Raw genomic sequence first — 25,476 nt, 5'->3', positions numbered from 1 at the left:
ACTGCGGGCGTAAACTCGCAATCTTATTACTCAATTAAGCATTGTAGACACACCTTCTACCGTCTTTCGTTGTCGTCTATTGGATATATGGCAGCACATTTATGCATTCTTACCAATTTCGCCTTACACTTCAAACTCTGATTCGATTAGAAGTATGTCAATCAAAAAGCCCACCCAATTTGTCTTTCGACCTATGACTGTATTTTCATTAATTCTCTGCTACTCCACTAGCACAGATAGAACAATGAGACAGATATTTCACCGGATGTATAAATGTGAAGCATCCGCTTGGCATTTGCACAAACTACCAAATCTGGTATTGAGAAAAAGCCCAACATTCTACAAAATTTTCTGTTCCCAAAACTAGAATATGTTATGAACAGAGTGGACTAAGTCTTGTACACTTTACCCTTTGCCAATATATATTTTTAAATCACGTTAATTAGAAGGAGTGCAAAGGCGAATTGAGTTATTGCACACGCGCACTTCACAGAGTAGGTGTTCCCTAACGGAAATAAATCGACGCATGCTAGAACGTGCCAATAGTCTCTCGTTTGCTCGTGCTTGGCTCTTCCCACCTCCTTGCTTGTTCTTCCCACTGTGACTAATTATTTCCCATTGGAAACGACAGGCTGTGGTCTGTCTTGGTTAAATTATATAAATATTTGCTGCTAGCGTGACACCTTCGAGTCAGGTAAATCCACCTCAATCAATGACCTATCTTTGGCAGCAATACACACTTTCAATATTAAAATAATAAAAATGATAACAATTCTCAGAAATGGTGGGGATTGATGTTACTGCAAGAAAAGTCTAGTGAGAGAAAGTGTTGTGAATAAAGCACATAGCTAAATGTTTACCATGTAATTTATACAGTTTGTTTTTATTAAACTACCAGATCAGGTTGGGTTACAGATTAGGTTGTAATCTAGAAAATAAATTGCTGGATGTGTAATAGCTGTAAATATCTAACTGTAGACGACCAATGTATATTGAGAGCTCCTCACAGATGCAGTAGAACTATCATCAGCTTATGCTACTGCGTCCATGTGTCCAGGCCCCATAGGCCTATCCAAATGAGCTTTCACAAAGGCCCTATAGGTATCTCACCTCTGCCACCAGTGATGTACACATAAGTACTGTAATTGGGTGCTATCTTACTATCCTGCGGTCCAGAGATGAGAGCTCTACCATCCACACCAACAGCCCAGGGGCCTCATTTATCAATCATGCGTAGGCACAAATCTGTGCGTAAACCATGCGTGGGATAATTTCCAAGCAAAATGTGAGATTGATCAATATGAACGTTTGCTTGTGTGTGCATAAATTTACGCACAGTCATGACCATGTGTATGCACAGTGCCAAGTGGTGAAACTGCTTGTCAAACGTAGAATGGGGAAAATGTGTGAAATTGTGAGAGTAGGCCTAATAATTTAATAATTTTTCTATTTGTGAATTCATGCAACATACTGTATCTTAACAGGCTATGTATAATTTGACACCCATCAGTACATTTGTTAAGATAATAATCCATATAAAGTCAAGTATTTTGTTCAATTAGAGAAGGTATTCCCAAACTGGGGTTCGTGTAACACAGGGGTACGAGCAATGCCGTCGGGGGTACGCCAAATAAAAATGTGATTCAGATTTTTAAAATAAAAAATAAAACTTTTTTTTGGTTTTGTTTTTTCACATTTTCAAACTGTCTATTTATATTTTCCAACAGGGCTATACATTTGGGTGAGGTTTTTTTCTCGCCTGAATAGCCTCGTTTCAATGCCAAAAATAAAATTAAACCATCTAGTGTTCAGCGAAATAGCAACACAATGTCAAATACAGGTATCCTAGTCAAATAATTAACATCCAATCACATTAACCGTTACTCTCTTGCGGGAATTCCACTAATGGTCCGTATGTAGCCAAACGTAGCTGCTGCTCATTCCGTTTGCTCGAAAATTGATAAATGGTTAAAAAAAGTAAGGCCCGCGCCCATAGAGACACATACCAGCTCTACTGATAGTACTGCTACTACCAGCAGTCCTGCACCTGTCGACGACACAAGTTGTTCTGCTTCCATGAACACATCCAATGCTAGCATCAGTAATTCTACATTTGTTGTTAGCCCAGCTAGCATGGACACTGACAGTTGTGAATCTGATGCAGCTGAAGAGCTTCTGCCCCATTACCCGTGAAAGCACCGAACAACAGACAGGGGCGTTGAACCTAAGTCCTCCACAATAGTATGGGGCTTGCCTGTCCTAGCCACTCAGTAGCTCACCATATAAGACGCTTCTAGCCCCTTCTTATTAATGGTATCTCTTGCTTTTATACATGTCTTATTACTTGAAAGTTGTCTTAATTCTCGCTCAAAAAACTCCAAAGGCTTATTTTTCAAATTGGCATGTTTTGTTTCTAAATGTCTGCGCAAGAGTGAAGGTTTCATCGAGTTGTGAGATAGTACTTTTGCACATATAGCACACTGTCACTGGGGAAAGGCACTACTCCCAATATAAGTGAACCCCAAATCAATGTAGTTCTCATCATATTTGCGCCTCTTCGATGGTTCAACGCCCCTGTCTCTTGTTCGGTTCTTCCTGCTGCCGCAGATATGGCTGGGACAATGCTGGTGGAAAAGGCCCAAAACATTATACAGACAATGCCTTCATCAAACAAAACTGTTTCACGATGCATCAGTGACAAGGCAGGAGATGTTTCGAAACAATTACTGCTTCACATACAAGCCATTGAATTCTATGCGTTACAGCTGGATGAGTCAACAGACGTGGCTAGCCTGGCACAGCTCCTGATATACTGTATGTCTGTTACGTTTATGGGGGGTAAATTAAGGAAGACATCCTCTTCTGCAAACCACTGGAGAGGATATTTTTAAAGTACTGGACAGCTTTGTGACATCAAATGGACTTTGGTAGTCAAGATGTGTTTGTATCTGTACTGATGGCGCAAAAGCCATGACAGGGAGACATAGTGGAGTGGTAACGCGCATGCAAACGGTATACTGCAGCATCCACCGAGAGGCTCTTGCTGCCAAGGGAATGCCTGACAGCTTGAAAGATGTTTTGGACACTACAGTGAAAATGGTTAACTTTGTTAAAGCAAGGCCCCTGAACTCTCATGTATTTTATGCATTATGCAATGATATGGGCAGCGACCATGTAACGCTTTTACAACATACAGAAGTGCGCTGGTTATCAAGGGGCAAAGTATTGACACGTTTTTAATTTTTTTTATTGAGAGACGAGCTTAAAGTTTTCTTTACTGACCATCATTTTCACTTTTCTGACCGCTTGCATGATGACGAGTTTCACATACGACTGGCCTATCTGGGGGATGTTTTTTCTTGCCTGAATGATCTGAATCTAGGATTACAGGGTCTCTCCGCAACTATATTCAATGTGCGGGACAAAATTGAGGCTATGAATAAGAAATTGGAGCTCTTCTCTGTCTGCATTAACAAGGACAACACACAGGTATTTCCATCATTGTATGTGCAAATTAACTCAAACTTACAGACAATGTCAAATGTGATATAGCAAAGCACCTGAGTGAGCTGGGTGCGCAATTACTTTCCAGAAACAAACAACTGGATTCGTTATCCCTTTCATGCCCTGCCTCCAGTCCACTTACCGATATCTGAACAAGAGAACCTCATCGAAATTGCAACAAGTGGTTCTGTGAAAATTTAATTTAATCAGAAGCCACTGCCAGATTTCTGGATAGGGCAGTGCTCAGAGTATCCTGCCTTGGCAAATCGAGCTGTTAAGACACCGATGCCCTTTGCAACCATGTACCCATGTAAGAGTGGATTCTCAGCCCTCACTAGCATGAAAACTAAATACAGGCACAGACTGTGTGGAAAATGATTTAAGACAGATTCTCTCCAATACAACCCAACATTGCAGAGTTATGTGCATCCTTTCAAGCACACCCTTCTCATTAACCTGTGGTGAGTTATTCACAATTTACGATGAACAAATAAGGTTTTATATAAAAAGATGGTTAAATAAAGAGCAAAATTATTGATTATTATTATATTATTATTTGGACCCTGGTCCTATAAGAGCTCTTTGTCACTTCCCACGAGCCAGGTTGTAACAAAAACTCATTATTATGTTTAATAAATGTATCGTATGTGGCAGGCTTACAATGATGGCAAAAAAACAACATTTGAGAGTGCGCTGACCCTGGTGCTAGAGGGGGTACGCAGCCAGAGGTTGAATGTTTGAAGGGGTACGGAACTATAAACGTTTGGGAACCACTGAATTAAAGGCATGTGTGAAAGTGAAACCATTGTTGAAATACATTTTTTTTAAAGACTGAGATAATGGGAAATCGAATGCGAGATGGCTGATCTTGCTCTCTTGGAAGATTTGGCACACGCTACATTTAGCAGAGAGCGCGTTTTGGAGACAGGTGGGGCTTTTTTTGCAGTACAGATTGGCGCATCAAATATCGTTTCCCAAAACCAATCTTATAAGATCTTTGCGAAGATTTAAGACCTACTATAGACAGGCAAGCACATGCCATTCCGGTGCACATCAAAGTGCTATCCAGTGGTGGAAAAAGTACCCAATTGTCATACTTGAGTAAAAGTAAAGATAACTTACTAGTTAATTACTCACGTAAAAGTGAGTCACCCATTAAAAGTATTTGGTTTAAAATGTACTTAAGTATCAAAAGTAAATGTAATCGTTAAAATATACTTAAGTACCAAAAGTAAAAGTACAAGTATTAATAATTTAAAATTCCTTATATTAAGCAAACCAGACGGACGGCACGATTTTCTTGTTTTTTAAATTTACGGATAGCCAGGAGCACACTTCAAAACTCAGACGTCATTTACAAACGAAGCATTTGTGTTTAGTGAGTCTGCCAAATCAGAGGCAGTAAGGATGACCAGGGACGATCTCTTGATAAGTGTGTGAATTAGACAATTTTCCTGTCCTGCTAAGCATAAAAAATGTATCTAGTACTTTTGGGAGTCAGGGAAAATGTAAGAAGTAAAAAGTACATTATTTTCATTAGGAATGTAGTGAAGTGAAAGTAAAAGTTGTCAAAAATATAAGTAGTAAAGTAAAGTACAGATACCCCCAAAAACTACTTAGTACTTTAAAGTAATTTTACTTAAGTACTTTACACCACTGGTGCTATCCATCCAAGGGTGTTTGGCAACGACACTTTTCAGCGGGAGCTGTGCGCAAAAGACGCTGCTGAATGTGGTGGCAAGGTGGAACGCACGACTCGTTCATTCTGCAGAACAGCAAAGTTGACCTATACGCCTACAGGAGGGAGCTGTTGGAGATGGATGCTTATTGATGAGTGGTGCCTAGTCATTTGAAGTATATTTGCCAAAGCAACTTAATTGTCCTAATGGTCCACCTGGATGTGCACCAGAGTGGCATGTGTTTGCCTTCTTAAAGTAGGTCTACCCTATTAGATTGGTTTAGGGAAATTATATCTAATGAGCAAATCTGTACTTTGTTCAGAAAAAGTCCCACCGGTCTCTTAAAACATGCTCTGCGAAATGCAGCGTGTGCCAAATCAAGCAAGATCTTCCGTCTCTCATTCATCTTCCCATTATCTCAGTCTTTTATAGTATTTCAACAATGGTTTCACTTTCACATGTACCTCTAATTTAACAAATGACTGTACTGTATATGGATTATTATCGTAACAAATGCACTGATGTGATCAAATTACACTGAACAAAAATATAAACGCAATATGTGAAGTGTTGGTCCCATGTTTCATGAGCTGAAACAAAATATCCCAGAAAATTTCCATACACACAAAAAGCTTATTTGTCTCAAATTCTGTGCACAAATTTGTTTACATTCTTGTTAGGGAGCATTACTCCTTTGCCAAGATAATCCATCCACCTGACAGGTGAAGCATATCAAGTAGCTGATTAAACAGCATGATCAATACATAGATGCACCTTGTGCTGGGGACAATAAATGGCCACTTCCGTCACACAACACAATGCCACACGTCTCAGGTTTTGAGGGAGTGTGCAATTGGCATGCTTACTACAGGAATGTCAACCAGAGATGTTGCCAGAGAATTTAATGTACATTTTTCTACCATAAACTGCATTCAACGTCATTTTAGAGAATTTGGCAGTACGTCCAACCGGCCTCACAACCTCAGACCACATGTAATCATGCCAGCCCAGGACCTCCTCATCCGGCTTCTTCACCTGCGGGATCGTCTGAAGGGGGACGGGTGCTGAGGAGTATTTATGACTGTAAAAAAAAACGTCTTCTGATTGACTGGGCGTTGCTGCCAAGTGGGTGGGCCTATGCCCTCCCAGGCTCACCCATTGCAACACCCCTGCCCAGTCATGTGAAAACCATTCATTAGGGCCTATTGAATTTATTTCAATTGATCAATATCCTTATATGAACTGTAACTCAAGTAAAATCTTTGAAATTGTTGCATGTTGCATTTATATTTTTGTTCAGTATATATATAGCATGTCAAAGATACGTTGCATTCACATTGCAAAAACAATGACATCGAAAAATAATTGAAATACTCTCAATTTCACACATTTTAAACATATTTTCCCCATTCTACGCTTGACAAGCAGTTCCCTTCATCCAACACTTGGCACTGGTCATGGCTGTGTGTAAATTTACACACACTCAAGCCAACGTTCATATTGAAAAATCTCACAGCTTGGAAATGATCCAACGCATGGTTTATGCAGATTTGTGCCTACATATTATTGATAAATGAGGCCCCAGGTTCCTGATGGAGACAGAACTGTCATTACCATATAACTAGTCACACCTTACATGCAGCAGAGTACAACCATGGCAAAAAGTCAGCTATGCTCTAGGTTTATCATGAATTTACAAATACATCAACTCTTTTTTTTTTTTTTTTTCTTTTTAAATTTAAAATTTTATCCCCTTTTTCTCCCCAATTTTTGTGGTATCCAATCGCTAGTAATTACTATCTTGTCTCATCGCTACAACTCCCGTACGGGCTCGGGAGAGACGAAGGTCGAAAGTCATGCGTCCTCCGAAGCACAACCCAACCTAGCCGCACTGCTTCTTAACACAGCGCGCCTCCAACCCGGAAGCCAGCCGCACCAATGTGTCGGAGGAAACACCGTGCACCCGCCCCCTCGGTTAGCGCGCACTGCGCCCGGCCCGCCACAGGAGTCGCTGGAGCGCGATGAGACAAGGATATCCCTACCGGCCAAACCCTCCCTAACCCGGACGACGCTAAGCCAATTGTGCGTCGCCCCACGGACCTCCCGGTCGCGGCCGGCTGCGACAGAGCCTGGGCGCGACAAATACATCAACTCTTGGCTATGATTACATGAAGCCTATTACAAGAGACTAGTGAAATTCATTTACCAAGCAATGAACCTGGTTGACATACCCATAACATGCTAAGTAGACTGGTTTTGTTGTTCAATTTATTTTATTTGTTTTCTGTATACCAAAAGAAAACTGAATGGGAGATCCAACACAAAATGAAAGTACAAGTGAGGAAAAATATAAGCTTCGTCAATATTCTAAACATCTTTTAAGCACACTGCCACCATTATTGTTCAATATTCATACCAATACCATCTTTCTTGTGAAAAGAGGCATCATTAAAACCGTTATGGTTCAATAATAATCAAAACCGTGATGAGTAATGATAACAATAGCAGAAGTAGTACAGTTATAACAATTGTGATAATCAAGTGACAATGAAAAATGATTAGAATAAAAAGCAGATCTCCATAAAACCTATCTACCTTGGACAATGCAACATTGTGTAATCCCATACTTGAAGCCCTGCAACCCAGTCCTTGTTTTAGACAAATGCTACAGCTCCACACCATTAAAAAAAGATTAGTAATTATGGAGGACATTTTAAAACGTTTAGTCTTTGAGCCCAATAAAGTGCCTTCCTCATGTTGTGAAGGCTGAAATGCATTAATCTGTAGCTCATGGTAAAAATGTTGGACTGGCTCAAGTGTCAAGCCATGGGAGTTACTTTACAGTTTGCATGAAGAACATCTCTCCTGCTCTCTGCCAACCTCAAGATTGCTTTTTGGTTTTTTTAAATGACAGAAAGCAAAAGGAAGGGTAACTTTGGAATATCAGTTTTTCGTAATATATTTCTTTTTAAAAAATCATTTAGTTTAGCATTTTGTTAAAACTATTAATAGTAACATTATTAATAACAATAATATACAACATAAAACCGAAGGAAAACATATTTAGTAGTTTATGTGTCCTTCAAAACAGCACCTTCGTTAGCTCCGTCTTGACTTTTTGTATGTCCCTATTGCTTACAAAAGGTGACTAGAGTACCAAACTGACTCCCTTCTCTTGGTTTCTGGACTAGTTGCATTATTTCTACCCAGTACAAAGATGACGAGTATTAGCTTGCAACCACATATGTTTCAAGACAAAAAAATATATAAATTAAACCCCAAAAATTCAAACCCTGTTCTTTTCTTTTCTTATCTTGGTCAAGTCTTTTTCATTTGACCTCCACAGGAAGTTGATGTATATTGATGGTTATAAGCAATAGCACTTGTTCCAATCTTATGCAATGATCCGTTGTGGATATTTTCATTGACCAAATAAGAAAAAAGGGCGGAAACATACAATTTTCTTGCTCCACATACTCATTCAATAGATCTTGCACACCAGTAATGAATTAATAGATTGGAAATAATTTAACAATAGTGACTGGACTAAGACTCTCCTTGCACGGCATTAAGGTCTGATCCGTCTTTTGTTTGGAGTTTAATAAGCCAAAACATACCTTTTTTGACAGACTGCAACAAAACAATGTTTCAATTTAATTATTGTGACTCACCATAAGACATCCAACATGCGCATATTTCATTAAGTAGAAATACACTCTGCATAAGAATGCTTAAGAATAAAAACGTTTCATACAATGTGAAACGCATCAAAGTGCTGTATAATGAGAGTCTGCCCTCTTCAGCCTCTTCTCCCCCCATCTATAGAGGATTGTCATGAAAACAGAGTGAATTGGTCTCTAGTCCCATAGGGCTCTAGTCAAAAGTAGTGCACTATATAGGGAATATCCTACCATTTCAGCCGCAGGCAATGCGCTAACAGGAGGGGATAATAATCTGTTCAGTTTAACAAGCCAATTCTAGTCACAACCAGTTAAAAAGTACCTTTAAAATCCAAGTAAAATGAAATACACCATCTCTAACTGAACACACTCCACCTGTATCCTAACAAAAAGTTTGGGATACAGATAAAATCAAAACCGCTTTCGTTCAAAGCAACTAAAACAGAGCTACTTCTCATTTGTTCTGGTCAAATATATCCATGTACAGTCAATCCCAGCAGTCCCAGTCTTATAGGATGCAGTTGGACTAACAAAATGACTTGGGAAGGAGTATACTGTGGGAAATGTAGTATCAGACCCAGTCTCAAACACAAGTGCCTGGTCCACTATTAAAACTTCCATTTCTAGGTGCACTTATGAGGATAAGAATCTTGCAGTCTGTCATATAATGGCCTAATCGTTTTGCATAAGCAGTCTTAAGGGGATAATACACAAGTATTGTAAGAGTAATTTTAAGGACAAGGATGAGACAAGGATTATAACTGCAGACCAGAAAAATATCAAAGGGGACTGGTACATGTTCATCAGTCATTTGATAACTTTTGATTAAGCGTGAAGCAGTGTAACAATAGTCAGTGTATCCAAATGAGTCCAGTTTGGAAACAAGAACTCGGCAGAAAGACGTCCAAGGAGAGGGAGAAAGGGCAACCGGGCCTTTCCAAACATCGGAAACCAAAGAATATTAGCTTGGAAGACCAGTGCCCAATTTTTGTTTCTTAAAATGTAAGGAGCCCAATGGGTCCCGAGTCTCTACCAGCACCAATGGGTGCCTTAGCTGGTGCTGCTGGCTGGGGGTGGGGAAGCTGGAGGGTCCTCTACAACAGACCCTAAGGCGGAGACAGAACTGGACCCGGTATCAGATCCGTTGTTGATGATGGTCGCCGGCTGGCCAAAGTTAGTGGTTCTCAGAGTGGCTAGATGTCGAGGGGAGAAGACATGGGATCTTGCTGCTGCTCTGGACTCAAAGCCTGCATTGCAGGCCTCGCACCTGCCTCTCAGCATCTCTCGACCTGCTGGCTGGCCCCTGGCTGGGGGAGAAGATGGCTCCAGGACCGTCAGCTGAACCGGTTTGGGAAGGATAGGACGGTGGGCTCGCAGAGCATTGTACTGCAGATAGCTGCCTGAGCTCATGTCAACCTTCTTGGAGGGATCTGACGACACTGGAGACTAGAAGAGGGAGAGAGAGGGAAAGAGACAAAGACGTTACTCCAACAAAAAAGGTTACTGGTGAGTTACCTCAATTTACATATACACACTTCTAGACAAGGAGCAAAGTTTTAGGGACGGTTACCCAGACACAGATTAAGCCTAGTCCAAGACCAGAAATCCTGCACAGTTGAGATCTCTATGGAAATATCTTCTTAATCCAAAACTAGGCTTAATCTGTGTCTGGGAAACCAGCCTTTAAAGTAAAAAATAATATGAACAACTTCCCACACCAATGCATAGCATACTGTACAGTCAAATGTCTGACCAGTTTCTCCTGCTGCAGCCTCCAGCGTTTCTCCTTGGCGCGGGTATTCTGGAACCAGATCTGCACCACCTTGAGTGGCAGCCCCAGCTCCGTCCCTACTGCCTCACACTCCAGTGCGTTAGGGTGGGCACACGTCTCATAGCAAGACTGCAGGATGGACAGCTGCAGACAGGACAGGTGTGTGCGCGGCCTGCGGGTGGTGGAGTGGTGCAGGAAGCTTCCCTCCGATGGAGCAGTCTTGGCGATGGTGACAATGCTGACAGTGGTCTGAGGGCTTGCGCTTGCTGTGGTGGTGGTTGCTACGGTAGAGGCAGCAGCAGAAATATTGAGAGCAGTGGTGGCAGCAGTGGCGCCGACAACTGTGGGAGCACGGGGGGTTGACAGACCCAACTGTTCCCTAGAAAGCGTGTTGATCTTAAAGGGGCCCTTGGCTGACCAGTAGTTGAGCCCATTTTGTTTTTGAGATGTCGCAGCAAGGGACTTGCTAATTGGAGTGGAGGGCATTTTTGGTACCATGCGGTTAGTGGATCCAGGCCCAGCTAGTGGCTTCTCTTGGTTATGATCATCCACTTCTTCATCAGAGTCATTTTCCCCAACATCCTCTTCAGGTGTATGTTTGGGAGGGGGGCAAGGCGGGGTAGGACAGGTCTCCTTGGGTACGACAGGGAGAGATGGAGCGATGCTTTTGGGGGCGATTTTGACCATTGTGACATTGTTTGTCACCTCCATTTTGGTCTTTGGCACTGCAGACACACTGCTGCTCACGGAGGAAATGGAAGAGGCCACCTCCTTGGGCCTGTTAGGAACTTGGTTTTTGATTTTGACAATTTCCTCTTTCACCTCAGTCTTTGGGAGGGCCCGTACTGGATTGGCTACAGTTGAGACGCTACAGTTGGTGTTTGATTTGGGGGTGCTGGAGAAAATGGGTTGTGACAGTGGCCAGGTGAACTTGATGAGCGGTTTGCCCACTGCTGCCAGAGTGCCATCACTGACGAAGCGAACCTCACCCTTGCGCTCCCTAGCCCGCATGTTCTGAAACCAGATCTGTACAACTTTCTTTGGGAGATGGACCCACTCTGATATTTGCTCAAACTCATGTTTCCCAGGATTTGGATCTTTGAAATAGCAGCCATAAAGCACATCAAGCTGCTCAGCCTGGATGATGGTCCTGGAACGTCTCATGTCCCTGTACCGTCGTGCTTTGGGCCTGCCTTTCTGGTCCCTCTCCTTTTCCCTCTCCCGCTCCTTTTCTCTCTCAATTATGGAGGTGTTCAACCTCTCTGCTGCCCTCATGTAAACAGTGCTGGCCTTAGCCATGTTATTGCCACGGGCAAAGCCACTGCTGTTGGACATTGCTTGCTCAGGTTTGAACTTGACCACACCGAGTCTCCCTTCTTCAGGTAACCCAAAAGCTGTGGGTCTTAGACCTAGCCCGTCAAGCAGACGGCCCTTTTGTGCTGAAGTCTTGTCACCCATGAGAGAGGTGGAGGAAGCAGATGTTGAGCTGTGGCTTTTCCTGATGCTGAGATCTAAAGCAGCCTCACAGTCTCCACCATTAGACATGTAGTGGGAGGTGTGGGTATGGAGGGAGAGTGGCGATGTAATGAGAGGGTCAGAGAACCGGGTGATGTTAGGAGGGTTTGGAAAGGCAGGTACTTTGCCTCCATCTCCTTCTGCAACTCCAAGCCCAACCACTGAGGGAGGGAGTGAGAGAACATAGGGGCTAAGGAATTGAGTAGAGAATGGAGCCAGGGACAAAGACAGAGGGAGGGAGTGTAGAATGCCACTTGGAAGTCCTCGATGGTCAATGGCGATAGAAAGTTGGGAAGGAGGATCAGCTTGGGCCTCGAGTTCCAAATCCACGTCAGGGTCTAATCTCTCCTTCTTGACCTCCACCTCCTCCCGCTCCAACTCCCTCTTTCTATTTCTTCTCTTTGCTCTCTGAGATGCAGCCTCCTCGTCATCATCGTCATCCTCGGCGTCTGAGAGAAACACAGTGGTGGAGCGCAGCACCTTTCCTCCTCCTGAGCCCTTGTCTCCTGCCAGTTCTACCAGAGCCTCCTCTTTAGCAGGGCTGCCTGGCCCCTCCCTCATGGAGCCACTCAGGCTGTCCTCCTCACTCACGATGACAGAGGTGTAGAATTCTTCATTGTCTGAATCAGAGGCCAGACACGAGTCCCCTTGGCTCTCCCTCCCCAACTCTTTCCTCCTTCCTCCACTATTGGACAGATCCATTGCGTGACTGCCAGAGGCCTCACCGCTGTCCCTTCCCTCAAGCATATCTATTGTAAGGGCACCTTCCTCCTCTTCGTTATCAAGACACTTGTTTCTTTTACCGTAGGCTGCAATGCTGCGCATGTGCCCTGCGCCCCCAGCTTTCTGCTTTTCTTTGGCGCGTCGGGCGTCAGTGAGCCACTTGTGTACCTCCGCCTCGGTGAGCCCCACCTCCCTGCCCAACGACTCACAGTCATCACGGGGAGGACTGGCTGCGTCAGCCCCACTACGCGACTCCAGAAACGCACGCAGAACCTGTATCTGGAACTCTGACAGTATCGGGGACCCTGGGGAGAAGTGCCGAGCCCTCAAATTAGCATGGGGATGAGTTGGATCAGAGGAATTTAAGGCGTGTTTAAAGGGGCTCAATTTTGGTGACAACACAGAGACACAATGGCTTGTGCCAACTTCAGATTTTTTAAGGGTACAATCAGGGCTAAGCATAAGATTTAAAGTGGTAGGACTTAGGCTTGAGTTGCTGGTAACAGACGGTGAGCGGTCAATACACTTGTCAATGTCCTCCCCTTTTCCATCTGCAGAGTTCCCTTCGTATGTTGTACCATCTTTCATTTCATTATCTCCATCTATCCTAAATGACTCAACCCTGTTATTTTTGTTTACTAAGGCGCTGATGAGCTCTTGTGCATATCCTTTACTATCCTCCTCACAAATCTCTCTTTCTCCATCATATTCCAGGGGCCAATTTCTCCCCTTTTCAGACTTAAGGGACCTTTTCTCCTCAATTGTCGTCTTGTTCGTCTCTTCCTTCAATTTGCTCTTGTTTGTTTGGTTGTCTTCTGAACAGGTTTGTGTGGTTACTTGGAGGCCGACAGCTGGCCACTGGTTCTGTAAGCTACTGAGTCTTTGGGCCAGGATAGCTTGCTGGGCAGCATTGAGACCTAGAAGGGGAACAGACTGTGTCAAAAGCTCTGGGTTTAGACTCTGGCTTTGGAGCCCATTCACGATAAAGGGCATGAGCATCTGATGCTGGGGTATGAGCTGAGGTGTGGCTGTGGCAGGGGACGTCCCAGCCGCAAACAGAGAGGGGAGGAGGGAGTGCGAGAGAGAGCTTGGGCTGGACGTGAGGAGGGTGAGAAAGGCAGAGACTGCCTGAGCAGAGGCTACAGGGGAGGAAAGCAGCGAGGGAGCCAGCTGAGTTTGAATAGGTTCTCCGTCTTTGGTAGTCATTGCTGCTGCTGTCAGGCTTGCCGGGATGACACAATTGCTGCTGGTGGTGCAAACCAACTGTGCAGTGCTGCCCCCAGAGGTAACAACTAAGTTAGTAGCCATGTTACTTCCCGAATTTCCAGTTGCACTGTTGGCAGAGATTCCTGCATTTCTGCTGCGGGTCTGGTGCAAAACAGATTTCAAATGACTCTCCAGGGTAATGGCATGGTTGTAAGAGACTCGACACACAGCGCACTGGTAGGGCTTGTTTGATAAATATGGCCGAGACAGAAAAGGGACTGAGGGAGCAGGGGTGTCATTTTCACCACCCTGTTTTAGGGATCCTGTTCTCATCCGTTGCACATGGGATGCAGAGTTGTAGTGAACACACAATGTGGTCCTGGTAGGAAAAGCCTCTAAGCACGCATTACATTTGAATGGACGGCTGTCGTCGCCATCAGCCATTACACCATTTTTTCCTGTGGACTTTTCATTGTCGACAGGAGTTTCTGTGGACTGATCCTTCTCCTGATCCGACTCCAAGACAACTACACCTCCCTCCGGGTCTTTCACTCCGACTTCCTTATCCATCTCTTTATCTTTGTCGCCAGACCCAATGAGAGTGTGCCTACTGTTGTAATTCTGCTGGGGTCCTTCAGAGTTCTCATTATTTTGACATGGGTCTGAGAGGGAGGCTGAAGCTTCTAAAAGCTTCCGTTGTAATGATGCAGCATCTGATGTGAAGCAGAAAGACAAGATATTTCAGCAGGTGTTTTGGGTTCATGGAACCCTGACAACACAAATACAGTCATAGCATATTGATACATTTAGGTCTAAACCGTCAAGGGACAGGCGTTTAAAATGAACACAAGCTAATTGTTTAGGCTACTCAATATGTCAATGTGCTTGTATCCATTCAAATAATGCATAACTCAAATTCATAAAGACAGTGCAAAACCGTAGGTACTGCTGTTAATCAGAGGACAAACTCACCTGTATCATGCTTAACATCAGTGTCCACTCCACTCGCCCCCTGTTTGGGAGCAGCCTGGTAAAGAGAAAAGAAAACTTTAACATTTTACCTTAAGACTCAATTTTGCTGACACAGGAACCCACTGTTTAGTGCTGCAGTCCAACAAGAGAGCATCTTGGTATAAATTGGTGACTCATTCTATGACCTGCCAACCCTGTCCAACTTTTTATAGTACCAGACGCAGCGGCAAATTGGAGGTTCAAATAGCGCGCAAAACATGCTGAATTGGGGTACTCTTTCCACCAGCACACTCGTGCGCGCGCTGTTTGTGAGTCAGATCGCAATTATAGAATTATACCAAATCAAGTCTACAGAAGGTTGGAATACTTGCTTGACAGCATTCCATTTACAGATGGTAAAAAATCACTAACAAGATCTAATTAGAAAGAACACACAAAGGGCCTTTATTCTTGGAGTTTTTTATTTTATTAAACAAATAAGCTAGTCTCAGGTTGCGTGATCCTCGTAATGTTGTGGAAAATACAACTAATGGGACGCAGAATTAAATGTATATCACACTCGCACAAATGCAACAAGTTATTCGTATTTGAATTATTTCTTTCACTAGCAAATGCGAGTGAAGTGCTGGCACTTGAGCCCACTGAATGTCCATCTTATGTTTGCTTGAAACAATTAGTGTTTACCTTTCCACAACACATGGACTCGAAAAGAGATTTGGCCATGTGTTTACATACAGCTGACAGTCGGCAAACTCAGCATCACAACAAACAGGAGGGGCAGACACGGGGTAGCTACGTCGAATAATGATGTATTAATCTCCATTGACACAAACTCTGTACACGTCTGTGTGTTTCTACTCGAGAAACGGGATGTTAATGTATTACTGAGTACATTTTAATAAACATTTAAAAAACACACCACGCCCTATTAATTTCTGCGTACTTTTAACTCAGATCTCGTACATGGACAGAGAATTGCGTAGTAGGTACGCAAAATGCGTACATGTTGGAAGGTCTGTATAATAATGCACTAAGTAAAGATTTGGCACATTGCACACATTGTTACATATTATGAAATATAGTACCAGTCAAAAGTTGGGCACACCTACTCATTCAAGGGTTTTTCTTTCTTTTCACTACTTTTGACATTGTAGAATAATGAAGACATCAAAACTATGAAATAACACATATGGAATCATGTAGTAACCAAAAAAAAGTGTTATTTTACATTTGAGATTCTTCAAAGTAACCACCCTTTGCCTTGACAGCTTTTGCACACTCCTGGCATTCTCTCAACCAGCTTCATGAGGTAGTCACCTGGAATGCTTTTCAATTAACAGGTGTGCCTTGTTAAAAGTTCATTTGTGGAATTTCTTTCCTTCTTAATGTGTTTGAGCCTGTCAGTTGTGTTGTGACAAGGTAGGGGTGGTATACAGGAGAGCCCCCTATTTGGTAAAAGACCAAGTTCATATTATGTCAAGAACAGCTCAAATAAGCAAAGAGAAACAGTCCAGCATTACTTTAAGACATGGTCAGTCAAACCGGAAAATGTCAAAACTTTTAAAGTTTCTTCAAGTGCAGTCGCAAAAACCATCAAGCGCTACGATGAAACTGGCTCTCATGAGGACCGCCACAGGAAAGGAAGACCCAGAGTTACCTCTGCTGCAGAGGATAAGTTCATTGGAGTTACCAGCTTCAGAAATTGCAGGCCAAATAAATGCTTCACAGAGTTCAAGTAACAGACAACATCAACTGTTCAGAGACGACCGTTTGAGTCAAACCTTGATGGTCAAATTGCTGCAAAGAAACCACTACTAAAGGACACCAATAAGAAGAAGAGACTTGCTTGGGCCAAGAAACCCAAGCAATGGACATTAGACCGGTGGAGTCCAAAATTGAGATTTTTGGTTCCAACCGCCGTGTCTTTGTGAGCGGATGATCTCCGCATGTGTAGTTCCCACTGTGAAGCATGGAGAAGATGGTGTGATGGTGCTTTGCTGGTGACACTGTCAGTGATGTATTTAGAATTCAAGGCGCACTGAACCAGCATGGCTACCACAGCATTCTGCAGTGATAAGCCATCCCATCTGGTTTGCGCTTAATGGAACTATTATTTGTTTTTCAACAGGACAATGACCCAACACACCTCCAGGCTGTGTAAGGACTATTTAACCAAGCAGAGCGATGGAGTGCTGCATCAGATGACCTGGCCTCCACAATCACCCAAACTCAACCCAATTGAGATGGTTTGGGATAAGTTGGACTGCAGAGTGCAGGAAACTCATCCAACAAGTGCTCAGCATATGTGGAAACTCCTTAAAGACGGTTGGAAAAGCATTCCAGGTGAAGCTGGTTGAGAGAATGCCAGTAGTGTGCAAAGCTGTCATCTAGGCAAAGGGTGGCTACTTTGAAAAACGCAAATATAGTTTGATTTGTTTAACACTTTTAGTTCCTACATGATTCCATATGGTGTTACTTCATAGTTTTGATGTCTTCACTATTATTCTACAGTGTAGAAAAATGTAAAAATAAAGAAAACCTCTAATGAGTAAGTGTGTCCAAACTTTTGACTGGTACTGCATGTTGAGGCAAAATTATAGACAGTAGCAAAATAGAACTCAATTGAATGAACATTAAATGTTTTTAAATATTCTTGAATTATATAGGCGTACGTAGCTTATACTGTAGGCAATTTATCTTTTAAAGCAGTCATCTTGGTTTCCTTTGAAGCATGTTTTTATCCTTTGCTTGTTTGTAACAGTTAAAGACATTTGCAACTTTGTAGTCAACTTCGTTGTGTAGTTAAGTCAGAGAGACAGAAACATCTTGATTCTATGTTAGTGGAGATCTGTGTATAAAGTGGCACGGTACACAAAACAATTGCTTACGACGCAATTAGCTGTTCTACGAGTGGTCTCAGGCAGTCCGTAAATAACCAGCGTTTTCAAATGCAACTTTAGTAACGATGGTTTTTGAAAACAGCTCGGAGATTTAACAATGTTCTTACAAAAGAATAAGTTTAACTAACTTAAAATATAAGAGGCTTTTGGGAAACGTCCTAAAATCCTACAATAACATACAAATAATGCATGTACAATAATTGATAATGTATTATGTTTGACGTCATCCAAGAATCATGAATTAAATACATCAACATAAAGACACAAAAGTCAAGTTCGTTGACTCGCACAATGGGTAAAAAAAAATACAAGTCCAAAATGAACTTGAATTGCGCTACTTACAATGTCCAGCAACTTGTCTACACAGTTAGGAAGCACACTATGCCCATCATTCAGGTGCAGAGCAAGGGAGCCCCTGTCTGGTAACCCTTGTTGACACAGGGGGCACAACCACACCGCCACTCTGTTGCTGTCACTGCACACTGTCTCACCAGACTCCTCCTGCAAGATCAAAATGTATTTTAGTGGAATTAAAAATATTGCTTTTAAATCATAACCATGTCCAGGGGTGTTTCTCTGTAGGACCAAAATAAAATAAGCTATACAGTACAAATGTTTTCAGCCTCAATATAGATAATTAACTATTAGATAACAGAAATAGATAGCCTAATTGTTTAGGCTACATTAGACCTACCCAAAATAGTATCAATTAAACTTGGTCCAAATCAATTAATCAACCTCAAATTAAATTCCTCTGAGGACTACCAATTAACAAATTAACAGAGTGCAATAAAAATACTTTATATTTCTGACATGTAATTGCAATGTCATGTGACACGAAGAAACATTTAAACCACTTCAATTAAAATGTAAGTGAATGGCCTGATTATTGACCTTGACCAGCATAAACTGTCAGCGACTAGCATGATATTTAGGGTCATGCAAAACATATCATGTCGCTTTATAACTAATAAGCGAATAATGGCCATTTGAACATCATACACACTAACGTTAACAAAATAGCCTAATGGCCAACATACCTCACCATGAGAACTCAATGCAGTATTGTCCTTTTTCAATGCTACTCGGCAGAAATTGACATTTGTGGTTATGTTTAACGACTTACATAGTCGCTATTATTAAGATCCACATTTGAATACTACTAAATTAATCGAGGCGCGATAAAAACAAAAACAAATCCCAAATACCAACACTTGTATTTTCCCACTTCCGTCCTCACCAATTATCTAGCCGTGCCCAGAAAATATCGTTTTACCAGCAAGGTTGCATGATTATTATAGTTGAGAAAGTGCAGTGAGTAATAAAACATAGTTTAAGGCTTTATATAACAACGGTGTGGATAAAAATGCCCAAATGGCTCGTGATTCTTTAGCTAATTAACGTCCAACCTAATTAGCTACGCCGAAGTGTTGAATCAATTAGCTAGCAAGCTAGCTAACGTTAGTTAGCCAAGCTATCAACGTCGCAATAGTTGTTTCTAGCTTATGTTATGAAATGCAAGAAACACACCAACTCTGTCCTGCAATTATAAAGACGGTTAAAAACTGAGACTCGAAACTACGTACCGCATTGTCTATTCATTAACGTTGCGAAATTAAACAAAAGGACCAAAATAACAGTCGTGGCACTTAGCCTACTAGCTAACAAGAACTTAACCCGTCGCTGTCAACCTTCCTCAACTAGTCTGGAAAAAGAAAAACTAAGCCCAGGTGTACATGGCTACACATTCGGAAGTATACCGATCTACTACAAATAGATACACTGTAGGCTTTAGATATTCCGTCCAAAACATCGGCCTCGAGTGCTTCCCTTATCCCTCGGATTGTGGGCTGCCAATCGGGGATCCAGTATTACACCACCCGCTGCCTGCTCAACAGCGCAAATTGAGGCCTACATGGACTAAGCTATTTAATTAATGAATATGGGTTCCCTTTACAGATGTGTAAAAAACGGCGCGCCCCCTACTCCCCCACCATTCCACAAAACCTGATAACACATTTTAATGATCTACTTCATTATACAAAATATTTAGTATTCATGAACATCTTTACAATCATTTTAGATGGCTTCGTGCAATAATTGACAAAAGAATCAAATGCTAAGCTACTTGAAACAGACTACTTGCACACTGCGCACGGCAAAAGGGGTGGTGGGGTGAAGAGAAACGGAGACGGAGGTTGAAAAGTTTGGAATTTAATGTTCGAATCCGGTGAATAGAACCATTTGATATACAACATTCATCGTTCGATTGAAACTATCATTTGCAACACAATCTTTCAAACACACAATCGCAATTAAGCAAACGCCAATATCGTTTAATTAACTTCAGAGCAATTAGCTAATGCATTTACCTGCATGGTCGTCGCTCCAGCGCACGCTTCCTCTCGCTCTTTAAAACTGAAAAGTTTTCTCTTGCTCGCCCTCCCTCGCCTGTTCTCTCCCTCCCTCATTCGCCCTCTCTCTTTCCCCTCTTCCCTCTAGTAAACACACGACAGCTCCCCCCAAGGCTGATTTCTGACATTCAGCAGGGAAGAATACATTTGGCGTCAATATAAAACCTTCATGTAACAATATTAGTTGATTCAAATAGCCTAATATTTGTCTCGTCGAACCACTTCTGCAGTTTAATGTAATGAAGCATGAGGGCTTCTCCAGAGCCATGTCCCTTGATCTGAAAAAGCATTTGTAGAATTCAATCAACCGGATTGAATCAGATTGCATACCCAACATCCTGACCCTCAGCAGATTAGGATGAAAATAAACCAGCAGGGCGAATAGCCTACATATTGAAATGTTAAACAATCACAACATGTATCTATAGGACATGTATCTAGACAAAACGTTGCGTAAAGTTTTACATCTACTTATAATCATGGTGAGCCAATATATGTCTTTGATTAGAGCTATTTGGTCTCTGTTTAGTTTCTCAATCCATCAATAGGCTATTGAATGATTGGCATTTTCCAATTAGGCCTAATAGGACCCCTGTCCAATTAGGACACTTGTTACAGTATGTTCACCAAGCCCTTTTATATTACTGTACATCATATTGTGTAGTACTGCATGACAATAGTTTAATTATTCACGAAATATGGGGGATTATGGTGAAAACAAAGATACAAATAGTATAGATTATAGGTTTAAAAAAGGCACTAACAGTGTTTTTCAATCTCTGTATTGTTCTGCGTTATTATGACGGGCTATGATGCTCAAGAATGCAGTAAGCACCTAGGTGTCCACACTGCGCCTGTCTAAAATACTTGCGGCTGTCAGTGATTTAGTCAAAGCTCAATCAACAATCTTGAACCTATTTTACAAGACTGTTGAATCGGTAATAGCGGTCGTTAAATGGAGGTGAGGGGTAGCCTATATGAATGGTATAACGCTAACGTACTAGTCTAGTGTTACTCCTGCACGCGCTCTGTATTTAATACAGATCGTAGCTACGTTTCCACACTGCAGCAAGGCCAATATTGGGACCATATATTATTTCCCAAATGGAATTTATCATGTGTAGTTGTTAGATTAATTTATTTCACAGTGAGCATTTTGATGCTGATAAATTTGTGTCATTACAGAGTACAATGAGTGTGGAAGTGGAGAGGAAATTTGTCTGTGACGCTGACATTCAGAAACAATTGGAAGAGATAGGAGGTGTGTAGCCTCCAAGTTGTACCATTGTGCCCAAAGGGCATTTCCATAACTCTTGATTTTATATTAAAAACACACAAAAAATGATTGATGTAGGCTACTTACAATATAGAATGCACCATTTTAATGTATAATGTGGGCTAACTACTAGATTAATTATAGTGGAATGCTGCTGATGAAGGTTGGTAAAGAAAGCTCAAATGTAGATTACAATGTTAATTTAGTTTTATCAGGACAGATTTTATTTTTAATACTTACTTGATATCATTTCTCAGTATACTTACACATTAAAAACAAAATTGCATCCTTTTCAGCAGTGAAAACTATTCATTCAAATGAAATGTAATACATTTTCTCTGCACCCTTCCCTCTTTCTTGCAACTTTTCTCTCACCAGCGGTGTGTATTGGTCAGAAACAATTCCAAGACAAGTATTTTGACACCCCAGACTTCCTTCTCACCTTGAGAGATGTGTGGTTGCGTTGTCGCCAGGGATGTTGGGAACTCAAATGCACCACAGTTACGAAGGCAGAAGACAGAGTGGGGGAGCCTCAGAAGGCAGAACTGTGTTCACGCTATCAGGAGATAACCAATCTGTCTCAAATTCAGTTGAAAGTGAGAGAGGTCATGAAAGAAGGTAATGGGGAGCAAAAAACTGCCAACCAGACGCACCCAGTGGTCCATCAAGACACACCCAAAACTGAAGGTGCAGAGAATTGCCCCACAGGGAATGAGTCCTGGCTGATGGAGCTGAATCTGGTTTGCTTTGCAGAGTTTACAACACAGAGGTGTTCATTCACTTTTGGGGGGGAAGGAGATGAAAGTGGAGTGCGTGTAGACCTTGACCAGGCCGACTTTGGCTATTGTGTTGGGGAGATAGAGGTTCTCGTGCCAAAGGGAGAAGACATTCAGTCTGCACTGAGGAAGATTGAAAAGACTGCCCAAAGACTGGGTGAGCAGGGGATGCTGGGTATCAGTCATTTATGCACTTATTATTCTTTTAATTTTCATGGTAATGGTTGTTTCTGCCAGAAAGCATGCATCATACAGATTGATGGTATATATGTATTCTACTAATGTCTTCTTAAAGATAATTTAGTAGCACTTTATGTTACATCATGGAATAAAATGGTAATAACATGGTAATAGTAATGTAACAAATTATTTATACTCACAATAAAAACATTCACAACCCTTAATTTCAGTATAATTACATTCATGTTTAAGGGTAATAGTTTGTTATAAGACTTTAAGGATGAAATAAGAGTTTAATAAGGAAGATGGTTGGAAAAAGGGATAGGTATTGTTACCCCTCTATACTATGGCACAAAGTATGTGGTGTAACCCTGAAATAAGAATATAATTATACTGAAATTACGGGGTATCTGGGCAAATAACGTTTCAATGTGAGTAACTATAACTTGTTACCATATCATTACCATGTTATTACAACTTTATTCTGTGCTGTATTGTCACACCTTAGGGTTCATTTTGTATTTATATGTTATATTTATGTTAGAAATATTTAATATTTTCTTTCTTTTTCCCTATTTCACCCTCTCCCCCTCATCTTTAGGTCTGTCTGGCGATCAGAGGGTTCAAGGAAAAATGGATGTGTACCTGCAAAGATACTGCCCAGAACACTATGCAAAATTACTAAGTGCACATATATTGTAAGAAATAGTAGCTGGAAGGTAGCTGACTAATGTCATTGAAACTTCTGCATGTCCTTAACTTTATCTAATTCAAGTGGTTAACACAAAAATGATGGTCTCTTTTTGTTATTACAATAAACAATGAAAAGTTATTATGATTGGTGCCCTTGATTTTGCTTTCACAAGACATCATCATTTCATATGTCCTGCTATGCTGTCTGGGTGTCATAGGCCTAGTACATGGTATTCAACCACTTCTAAAGAATAATGAACTACCACCCTGTCCACTTGCAGAGTCACTGAATAATAATTACATCTGCCATTCAGCATGTTTTGGATCCACTTTTGCTGGAGACATAGGATGATTGGGAATGGGAATGTCTTCCAACCTCTTATCGCCACAGGGTGTGGTTGGTCTTGTCCTGCTTACCAACCTTGAAAAAACAAATAAACTAATACCATTGAGTTAGTATAGTATATAATTCCCTTGCGAAATGAAATACAAAACATATTTGAAAAACAAGATCCTGTGCAATCATACATTTAAGATAGTTGTGTACCTACAGTTGAAGTAGGTCGGTTAGGACATCTACAATGTGCATGACACAAGTAATTTTTCCAACAATTATTCACAGACAAATTATTTGACTTATAATTCACTGCATCACAATTCCATTGGGTCAGAAGTTTACATACATTAAGTTGACTGTGCCTATAAACAGCGTGGAAAATTCCAGAAAATGATGTCATGGCTCTAGAAGCTTCTGATAGGCTAATTGACATAATTTGAGTCAATTGGAGGTATACCAGTGGATGTATTTCGTTGCCTACCTTCAAGACCTCAGAAAAAAAATTGTAGACCTCCACAAGTCTGGTTCATCCTTGGGAGCAATTTCCAAATGCCTGAAGGTACCACGTTCATCTGTACAAACAATAGTACACAAGTATAAACACCATGGGACCACGCAGCCGTCATACCGCTCAGGAAGGAGACCCGTTCTGTCTCCTAAAGATGAACGTACTTTGGTGTGAAAAGTGTAAATCAATCTCAGAACAACAGCAAAGGACCTTGTGAAGATGTTGGAGAAAACAGGTACAAAAGTATATTGTTCTACAGTAAAACGAGTCCTATATCGACATAACCTGAAAGGCCGCTAAGCAAGGAAGAAGCCACCGCTCCAAAACCGCCATAAAAATAGCCAGGCTACGGTTTGCAACTGCACGTGGGGACAAAGCTCGTACATTTTGGAGAAATGTCCTCTAGTCTGATGAAACAAAAATAGAACTGTTTGGCCATAATGACCATCGTTATGTTTGGAGGAAAAAGGGGGAGGCTTGCAAGCCGAAGAACATCATCCCAACCGTGAAGCACTGGGGTGGCAGCATCATGTTGTGGGGGTGCTTTGCTGCAGGAGGGACTGGTGCACTTCACAAAATAGATGGCATCATGAGGGAGGAAAATTGTGTGGATATATTGAATCAACATCTCAAGACATCAGTCAGGAAGTTAAAGCTTGGTCGCAAATGGGTCTTTCAAATGGACAATGACAAAATGCCTTAAGGACAACAAAGTCAAGGTATTGGAGTGGCCATCAGAAAGCCCTGACCTCAATCCTATAGAAAATTCGTGGGGAACAACTACTTCAGGTCTTAGAGCGAGTGACGTCACCGATTGAAGTGCTATTAGCGCGCACCACTGCTAACTAGCTAGCCATTTCACATCGGTTACATGGGCAGAACTGAAAAAACATGTGCGAGCAAGGAGGCCTACAAACCTGACTCAGTTACACCAGCTCTGTCAGGAGGAATGGGCCAAAATTCACCCAGCTTATTGTGGGAAGCTTGTGGAAGGCTACTTGAAACATTTGACCCAAGTTAAACAATTTAAAGGCAATGGTACCAAATACTAATAGTGTATGTAAACTTCTGACCCACTGGGAATGTAATGAAATAAATAAAAGCTGAAATGAATCATTCTCGCTACTATTATTCTGACATTTCACATTCTTAAAATAAAGTGGTGATCCTAACTGACCTAAAACGGAATTTTTACTAGGATTAAATGTCAGGAATTGTGAAAAACTGAGTTTAAAATAGTTTAAGGTGTATGTAAACTTCTGACTTTAACTGTATATCTATAATAAACTAAAAATATATATTTTTAAGAAATATTAACAAAAACAAATGTATAGCAGCCATA

General features: G+C 41.6%; 2 protein-coding genes across 4 annotated transcripts; one reads left to right on the top strand and one right to left on the bottom strand.

Moving 5' to 3' along the window:
- Positions 1–7,437: 7,437 nt before the first annotated feature.
- zfhx2 (zinc finger homeobox 2) lies at positions 7,438–20,809 on the bottom strand. Of its 3 annotated transcripts, none has more exons than XM_071328649.1 (5): positions 20,323–20,807; positions 18,293–18,451; positions 15,051–15,105; positions 10,617–14,791; positions 7,438–10,309 (listed from the first exon to the last, which is right to left on the bottom strand). In XM_071328649.1, exons 1-5 carry the CDS (start codon positions 20,419–20,421, stop codon positions 9,914–9,916), a joined length of 4,884 nt encoding a protein of 1,627 aa, XP_071184750.1. In that variant the 5' UTR covers positions 20,422–20,807; the 3' UTR covers positions 7,438–9,913. The 3 variants fall into 3 exon arrangements, with proteins under 3 accessions (XP_071184750.1, XP_071184751.1, XP_071184752.1); XM_071328650.1 differs by lacking the exon at positions 20,323–20,807 and adding an exon at positions 18,996–20,264; XM_071328651.1 differs by having other exon boundaries at positions 10,130–10,309; positions 10,582–14,791; positions 20,323–20,809.
- Positions 20,810–21,192: 383 nt separating this feature from the next.
- Positions 21,193–23,428, top strand: thtpa (thiamine triphosphatase). Its single transcript, XM_071328652.1, has 4 exons — positions 21,193–21,325; positions 21,550–21,625; positions 22,019–22,573; positions 23,198–23,428. The coding sequence occupies exons 1-4, from the start codon at positions 21,320–21,322 to the stop codon at positions 23,296–23,298; spliced, it is 738 nt and encodes a 245-aa protein (XP_071184753.1). The 5' UTR covers positions 21,193–21,319; the 3' UTR covers positions 23,299–23,428.
- Positions 23,429–25,476: the final 2,048 nt, after the last annotated feature.

Source organism: Salvelinus alpinus, chromosome 10 (assembly GCF_045679555.1).
Source record: "Salvelinus alpinus chromosome 10, SLU_Salpinus.1, whole genome shotgun sequence".
NCBI lineage: Eukaryota > Metazoa > Chordata > Actinopteri > Salmoniformes > Salmonidae > Salvelinus > Salvelinus alpinus.
The sequence above is the reverse complement of the archived record's forward strand: the minus strand, read 5'-3'. Positions and strand labels throughout refer to the sequence as shown.

Excerpts from the sequence above, each read along its gene's own strand:
- thtpa (XM_071328652.1), top strand. Across the intron at positions 21,626-22,018 it reads ACAATTGGAAGAGATAGGAG|CGGTGTGTATTGGTCAGAAA; the intron begins GTGTGTAGCCTC and ends TTCTCTCACCAG. Across the intron at positions 22,574-23,197 it reads AAAGACTGCCCAAAGACTGG|GTCTGTCTGGCGATCAGAGG; the intron begins GTGAGCAGGGGA and ends CCTCATCTTTAG.
- zfhx2 (XM_071328649.1), bottom strand. The coding sequence starts at position 20,421 with ATGAGGGAGGGAGAGAACAGGCGAGGGAGGGCGAGCAAGAGAAAACTT. Across the intron at positions 15,106-18,292 it reads TAGACAAGTTGCTGGACATT|GCTGCTCCCAAACAGGGGGC; the intron begins GTAAGTAGCGCA and ends TCTCTTTACCAG. Across the intron at positions 14,792-15,050 it reads TGATGTTAAGCATGATACAG|ATGCTGCATCATTACAACGG; the intron begins GTGAGTTTGTCC and ends GCTTCACATCAG.